This window comes from Nicotiana sylvestris, chromosome 6 (genome assembly GCF_000393655.2).
Source record: "Nicotiana sylvestris chromosome 6, ASM39365v2, whole genome shotgun sequence".
Taxonomy (NCBI): Eukaryota; Viridiplantae; Streptophyta; class Magnoliopsida; order Solanales; family Solanaceae; genus Nicotiana; species Nicotiana sylvestris.
This window is the reverse complement of record NC_091062.1, coordinates 114,501,669-114,509,744: the sequence shown is the minus strand read 5'-3', so window position 1 is coordinate 114,509,744 and position 8,076 is coordinate 114,501,669. Positions and strand designations below refer to the sequence as shown.

Sequence of the window (8,076 nt, the reverse complement as noted above, 5' to 3'; positions counted from 1 at the left end):
AACAACACACACACACAACAACAACACACATACACACGACAACACACACACACACACAGCCCTCGTCTTCGACCAAACAACCCTACTGTGTCGCCATGGCTGTTGCCTTTTCTTCTTCGTCAAGCTCCAGCAGCCATTGCGCGAGCTGCCAGGTTTCACCTTCTTCTTCGTCGTCACGTCGCCGGAAAACCTTCGTCGAAACCCTGCTCCGCCACTGCTGCTGACCATCGCTGCTGCTGCTCCGCCACTGCTGACCATCGCTGCTGCTACTCCGCCATTGCTATGCCCGTCGCTGCTGCTGCTTGATCTTGCTACGTCCAGCCATGGACGAGCTGCAGCTCGCTAATGCTGCCTCTTGCTACTTCCAGCCATGGACGACCACGGACTGCCCAGCATGACTGCTTCACCGCCTCCTCGACCCCACTGTTTCGATCTTCGTCTTCTTCATCGCCATCAAACCAGCCATGAACGACCACAACTTCATCTTCTGCTTCGTCATGCTTCACTGTTGTTGCTGCCTTCTGCTTTGTTTTTCAAACGACACCAAACGACCATCTTCTTCGATGGTCCGTTCGTGGTCGTCTTCGGCGTCGAGTTATTTTGGTGCGATAATTGTCTTCGGGCAGATTTATTTTCGTTCGAGTTCATCGTCGTTCCAATCCGGTTAGTTGGTTTAAGTTTCGTTTCTGTCCGTAATTTGTTTGATATTTTCGGATCTGAAATTAGATATGCTCGATATTAAGTTCATGTTTATCGTTTTGTTATTTTCTTCAGTTTGTTTCATTTTTCTTGTTTATTTTTATGAAGAAATTGTTAGTTTAATTATAATGTTGTTAGATTTAAGTTGAAGATTCAATTAATTATTTTTCAGTTTGTTTTATTAATTTAAAAGGATTTAATTTTAATATAGAAGAGTGTTAGTTTAAATCGCTTGAATCCGTTGTTTGTTGTTTAATATAGATTTAATTCGTTTCATTTTGTTTGAAATTCGTTTTTAATTCAGTGATTTAATGTGAGTTTATGTTTTGGTTTTTAATTTTTTGATTTAGTTTGAATCATGTATCTTTGTTGTATTTTGTTGAATTTATTTTGAAGATCAATTGATTATTTGAATTTAGTGATTTGAATCTGTTTATTTATTTTTGTTTTAGTTTGATTTGAATTTGAGCTCATGCGTTGAATATATTTGTTTGTTATTGTTGGTGAATCTGAAAATAGGTTTGTTGTGTAAAAACATTGTTCAGTCAAAATAATTCAAGTTGTTTCTTTGTTGTTCATCATATAGTTTGAGTTTGTTCATAAAATCTGATTAGGAATTGGTTATAGCTGCTATATTTTGGTTAGAATTGATTAGTTGAACTTGTTATAGCTGACGGGGTAGATTGGTAAATTACAATGTTTTCAGGGTCAAAATGGTAATTTCAGTAAGGTAAGAGGGGTATTTTTGGAATTAAAATTCTGAATAAATATTTATTTTGAGTGTTATGTCCATTAAGATTAAGATAATATTAAAATAATTAATAATGGGGGGACAAGATATAATGGTGGGGAATAATACAATTGTTTAATATAAGCATGAGGGACAAGATATAATGGGGTATTTGTTTAATGTAGTGGGGGATAAAATATTAGGTAGTGGGATTAAAAGAGGATGAGTGGGAAGATAGTGGGTTTTATGTTTAAAAAATGCTGAAAGATGGGGATAAATAGGGGGACTTGATCACATTTTAAAGGAGGGGACAGAGAAAAAAAAAAGAGGGCTGAAGATTAAAGAGAGAGAAAGAAAAATTCCGAAAAATATTAAGACTTTCAAAAAAGGAAAAAAAATACAAAATAAAAAAAAGCTGGAAATTAAAAGAGAGAGTAGTATACACCTGATAAATATTCTGATATACGAGTTCAGAAATTAAGGGTTAAATATTAATTAGTCTTTCAAATCTGAAAAGATTCCCTTGGCTTATGTCCGTTGTTTGTTGTCGGTGTTTCTGGATTTTTATCTTGATTTTCAAATCTGTCACTGGGATTTTCTGTTGAATGGATTGCTGGTTATTATTGTTGTTGCTGTATTACGTACTACGTTGCTGACTTTCTTCTTCTTATATTGGCAATACCAGGTACACAACTGTAATTTTGGCATTTTGTAAGCTGAAATGAAGAATGAAATGTTAAATTTCTAATTTAGTTTTTTTTATTAATTGTATTTAGGTTATTCCATATATTATTATTTTGTGAATCGCCGTCGATTTGCATAACTAGACATATTGTAGCGATGTATTAAATAATGTTTTGCTTTAACCTGATTATTAGGTAGTATATATTTACGCATGTTCATTACTGATTAAACTGTCTAATAATTAAAATGAGAAGAAAATAACGTAAAAATGGCTTTATTAAATCAGTTTGGCAAAACTAATTAAGTTCACTATTCATAAGGGTTTTAGTATCGCCAACATTAAGTTAATCGAAATCATGTAGCTAAATTTAGTTAAAACATGAATTTAAATTAATTTTGCGAATCAAGTATTAGGACATGATTTGAATTAAAACAAGGTTAGTTAAGGTTAAATTAATTAAATTTTAGAAATACGGATTAGTAATCAAGATTGTTTCTAATTTTCAGTATTTGTAAATAATTAATTTCAATAGCTCAAGTCATCTAACAATATGATTTTAATCCGGTTATGGGATAATTAGTTTCTTTTAAAAAAAATATTTATTTGACAATTCCATATTGTATTTATAATTATAATTTTAGTAATATTACTTTCCGTTAATATTTGTTTTAAACTAGTATTTAATATGTTATTTTTAAATATGTAGAGATTGATTTTATATTTATAGACAAACTTAATAATAATAAAAAATGTAGTCATTTTAAGATATTCATAAAATAAAGGAGGATTTCGCTAAAAAAAATAAAATAAATATAAACAATACAAAAATTGGCAGGGTCCTCCAATCTTATTTTTTTTTTTTTATAAAAACTTAGATTCCGAGATGGGCGGTTTAGTAAATTTCACGGTCCTACCTAAAAGTATAACAACGCGTAGTCTTTAGGCGCGTATTTAATAAGGGTATTTTATTAAATATGGGTGTGCATTTATGTAACCCAAATCCCAATCTTGGCGGAGTCAAAATGCGTCAACAAATCACGTGTACACTGGTTGTGACGTGATTCGAGATGCGTTTTCACGACGTTGCAATTCTTGTATAAAATAATAAAAATAATAATAATGATAAAAGCAGGTCAAAGTTAAATTTGCATATAAGTTCTTAATTGTTAAAAAAAATCAGATAAATAAGCCAAATATAATAGTTGAGTGACCGTGCTAGAACCACAGAATCCGGGAATGCCTAACACCTTCTCTTGGGTTAACAGAATTCCTTATCCGGATTTCTGATTCGCGGACTGTTAAACAGAGTCATTCTTTCCTCGATTCGGGATTCAATCGGTGACTTGGGACACCATAAATCTCCCCAGTGGCGACTCTGAAATAAATAAAAAAATCCCGTTTCGATTGTCATTTAATTGGAAAAAACTCCTTCACCCCTCGCGGGGGCGGAAAAAGGAGGTGTGACACCGGGATCTTAATAAAGCAAGCCCAAAGGATGACTTTCCATTGCTGAACATTCACATTCTGATCGATAATTGTGCCAAGCATGAGATTGGGTCTTTTGTGGATTGTTACGCCGGATATCACCAGATCTTGATGGACGAGGAAGATGCAGAAAAGACAACGTTTATCACACCATGGGGAACATATTGTTATCGGGTAATGCCATTTGGTTTGAAGAATGTTGGGGCAACTTTCATGAGGGCGATGACCACCATATTTCATGACATGATACACAGGGAGATTGAGGTTTATGTAGATGATGTGATCATAAAGTCAAAGAAGCAGTCTGACCATGTTAAGGATTTGAGGAAGTTATTCCAAAGACTCTGCAGGTATAACCTCAAGCTCAATCCAGCGAAATGTGCATTTGGTGTCCCATTGGGGAAGCTGCTGGGATTCGTGGTTAGTAGACGCGGCATTGAGTTAGATCCGGCGAAGATCAAAGCCATTCAAGAGTTACCGCCTCCAAAGAACAAAATAAAGGTGATGAGTTTGCTTGGAAGGTTAAATTACATTAGCAGGTTCATTGCTCAACTCACGACAACCTGTGAGCCCATCTTTAAGTTGCTGAAGAAGAATGTTGCGGTCAAGTAGACTGATGAGTGTCAAGAAGCATTTGATAAGATTAAGAGGTACCTGTCGAATCCACCTGTGCTGGTCCCACCAGAGCCTGGAAGACCTTTAATTCTCTATTTGACAGTCTTGGACAATTCTTTTGGCTGTGTATTGGATCAACATGACATCACGGGAAAGAAGGAACAAGCAATCTATTATCTCAGTAAGAAGTTCACTCCCTATGAGGTTAAGTACACTCTGCTTGAGAGGACATGTTGCGCCCTGACTTGGATGGCACAAAAGTTGAAGCATTATCTGTCGTCCTACATTACTTACCTCATTTCCCGTATGGATCCTCTAAAGTATATCTTTCAGAAGCCTATGCCCACGGGAAGACTGGCAAAGTGGAAGATTTTACTTACAGAGTTTGACATCATCTATGTGACTCGGACCGCGATGAAAGCCCAAGCCTTGGCCGACCACTTGGCCGAGAATCTGGTGGATGATGAATATGAGCCATTGAAGACTTATTTTCCTGATAAAGAGTCATGTGTGTTGACGAGGATGACCACGATGAAAAGCCATGTTGGAAACTCTTCTTTGATGGAGCTGCTAACATGAAAGGTGTCAGAATAGGGGTTGTACTTATCTCTGAAATAGGGCAACACTACCCTGTAACAGCCCAGCTTCAATTTTATTGCACCAACAACATAGATGAGTACGAAGCATGCATTCTAGGTTTGAGGTTTGCTATAGACATGTGAGTCCAAGAAATACTTGTTCTGGGAGATTCAGATTTGTTGGTTCACCAGATTCAAGGAGAATGGGAGACTCGAGATTTGAATCTCATACTGTACCGATACTGCCTGCATGATCTTTGTCAACAATTCAGGTCGATGGAATTTAGACATATTCCCAGGATTCATAATGAGATTGCTGATGCCTTGGATACTCTGGCGTCAATGATACATCATCCAGACAAGGTTTATGTCGACCCCGTGCATATCCAAGTTCATGATCAACATGCTTATTGTAATATGGTGGAAGAGGAAATCGATGGCGAACCTTGGTTCCACGATATCAAGAAATACATCAGGTCAGGGGTATAACCAGTACATGCTACATGTGACCAAAAGAGAACCATTCGACGTTTGGCTAGTGGATTTTTCTTGAGTGGAAGAATCTTGTACAAGAGGACTCCGGATCTAGGACTGCTGAGGTGCATAGATGCTAAAGAAGCTTCAACTATCATGGCCGAAGTGCATTCTGGAGTTTGTGGGCTGCATATGAATGGGTATGTCCTGGCAAAGAAGATACTTCGAGTAGGTTATTATTGGCTCACTATGGAACGAGATTGTATCAGTTTTGTTCGCAAGTGTCATCAATGCCAGGTACATGGTGATTTGATTCATTCTCCCCCATTTGAGTTACACACAATGTCTGCACCTTGGCCTTTTGTTGCTTGGGGCATGGATGTCATTGGACCAATTGAGCCGACAACGTCAAACATGCATAAGTTTATTCTGGTGGCCATTGATTACTTTACCAAGTGGGTCGAAGCTGTAACTTTCAAGTCCATGACCAAGAAGGTAGTGGTGGATTTTGTTCATTCAAATATCATTTGTCAGTTCAGAATTTCCAAGGTGATCATTACAGACAATGCTGCTAATCTCAACAGTCATTTGATGAAAGAGGTATGCCAACAGTTCAAGATCATGCATCGAAACTCCACTCCGTATCGCCTCAAGGCAAATGGAGCTGTTGAGGCTGCTAACAAGAACATAAAGAAGATACTTCGTAAGATGGTTCAAGGTTCTAGGCAATGGCATGAAAAGTTGCCATTTGCCGTACTGGGTTATCGCACTACTGTTCGCACTTCAGTAGGTGCAACTCCTTATTTGCTGGCATATGGAACTGAGGCAGTTATACCTGCAGAAGTTGAGATTCCATCCCTTCGGGTCGTTGCAGAAGCTGAAATTGATGATGATGAGTGGGTCAAAACCCGGCTCGAGCAGTTGAGTTTGATTGATGTGAAAATATTGGCTGCAGTATATCATGGTCAATTATATCAGAGGAGAATGGCAAGAGCATACAACAAAATAGAGCGTCCTCGGAAATTCGAAGTGGGCCAGATGGTATTGAAACGCATCCTCCCTCATCAGGTTGAAGCTAAAGGCAAGTTCGCCCCAAACTGGCAAGGGCCATTCATAGTGACAAGAGTGTTGCCCAATGGTGCTTTGTATTTAACGGACATAGAAGGCAAATGTGTAGATATGGCTATCAATTTTGATGCAGTTAAGAGGTACTATGTATGATTTTTTTTGCATACCTTCAGTTGTATTTTGTACTTGGCATGTTCAAAGTTGAAATGACGAGGGCATTTTGTTCCACTACCCAAACACTTTCATCCCTTTCCACCCTTTTGAGCCTTATTTATTTTCTTTCATACCCCTCTTTTGGAATCAGTAGTAGAAGTAGAGAATGAAAAAAAATGATGATGAATGAGTGAAAATAAGAAAAGAAGGGAAAAAAAAGAAAAAGAAAAAAAATAAAGAAGAAAAGAAAATGAAAAGAAGAAAAAAGAAGAAAAGAGAAGAAAAGAAAAGCAACAAAAACCAAAAACTTTCTTTTGAACTACGTTCGACCTGATTCCTTTTAAGGATACGTAGGCAGCCTTACGGTTCGGTCCCATCAAAATAAAAATAAAAAATTCGCAGACCTAAAGAAACTGGGGCAGAAGTTTTGGTTTTGAAAAGATCTGATTCCAAAAGTTGTAATTTTGACCCCTTTCATCTTAAATTAGTTTGAGCTTTCATGCCACCCTTTCTTTCCAACTCTGTCCAAAAGCCTGCATTACGGTCCAAAGAAAGACCTTCCGATCAATCTTTGAGGATGCCAGGTCAAGCAAGATAGAGGTATGATTTACATCATGGGCAACACTTTGTTCCTGGGCGCAAGAGAAAAATTTAAAATGAGAGAGTCCTATTGGTGAAAACCCTCACGGGCACCGTAAGGCGATGGTGAGCTGAGCGAAAATTTAAAATGAGAGAGTCTTATTGGTGAAAACTCTCGCGGGCACCGTAAGGCGACAGTGAGTTGAGAGATGAACAAATGAGAGAGGCTTGTTGGTGAAAACCCTTCGAGGCACTGCAAGTCGAATGAGCCTTGTGACTTCACAGGGGAATTGTATCAGTGAAAGCCCGGTTTTTGAAGTATGAAGATATGACATAAACTGAAAATATGATTGGTTGGGCAGATTAGGCTAATCAATCCGAAATGCATGTCATGATCATTGGAGTTGGCTGCTTCCCTCAGATAAGTCTTCTTTTTCTCATTTTTCTTCACATAGTCATCTGTGTTCAAAATTTTTATTTGTTCCTTTTGTCAAAAATCATTTTCACCTTGCTCTTTAAGTCTATCTTTATGAGTCTTTTTCGAATTAGCCCTTGTTGAACAAGCAGGAAGGGATTTCAAAGGCTACTATCAGCTTCTAAATTGCACAAAGCGGAGTCCGTCCAAGCACATCACAATTAACTTGATTTAGAATAAGCAGTATGGTGATAACTGAGGTTCAGGAAATCAAGTGAATCTTGAATTTTGAGAAAATACAAGGATTCATCAACTTTCAAAATGAAAACATAATGCAACAAGTGAGGGTGAAAGATTCAGGTCGTGCAAAGGTTTTGTGGCCCAGTTCCAATCAAAAGGTCAAACAACTCCTTGCTAGCCCTAAGCAGCTAATCAGAATGAAGCATGGCAGTGGCGAAAGCAGACGCTCAGCAATGATGCCACAAACTAACCACCACGTTTTCAAACCAACAAGATTTTCTGAAACAGGGGCAGGAATTTTTTTTTTAATCCACAAGGACTTCCCATGGAAAAGCATGGTTCAGAGAGCAAGAAA

At 37.6% G+C, this 8,076-nt stretch overlaps 1 protein-coding gene across 1 annotated transcript; it reads left to right on the top strand.

Moving 5' to 3' along the window:
* Positions 1 to 5,608: 5,608 nt before the first annotated feature.
* Positions 5,609 to 7,716, top strand: LOC138871134 (uncharacterized). Its single transcript, XM_070148992.1, has 3 exons — positions 5,609 to 5,969; positions 6,057 to 6,347; positions 7,616 to 7,716. The coding sequence occupies exons 1-3, from the start codon at positions 5,609 to 5,611 to the stop codon at positions 7,714 to 7,716; spliced, it is 753 nt and encodes a 250-aa protein (XP_070005093.1).
* The last annotated feature ends 360 nt before the right edge of the window (positions 7,717 to 8,076 follow it).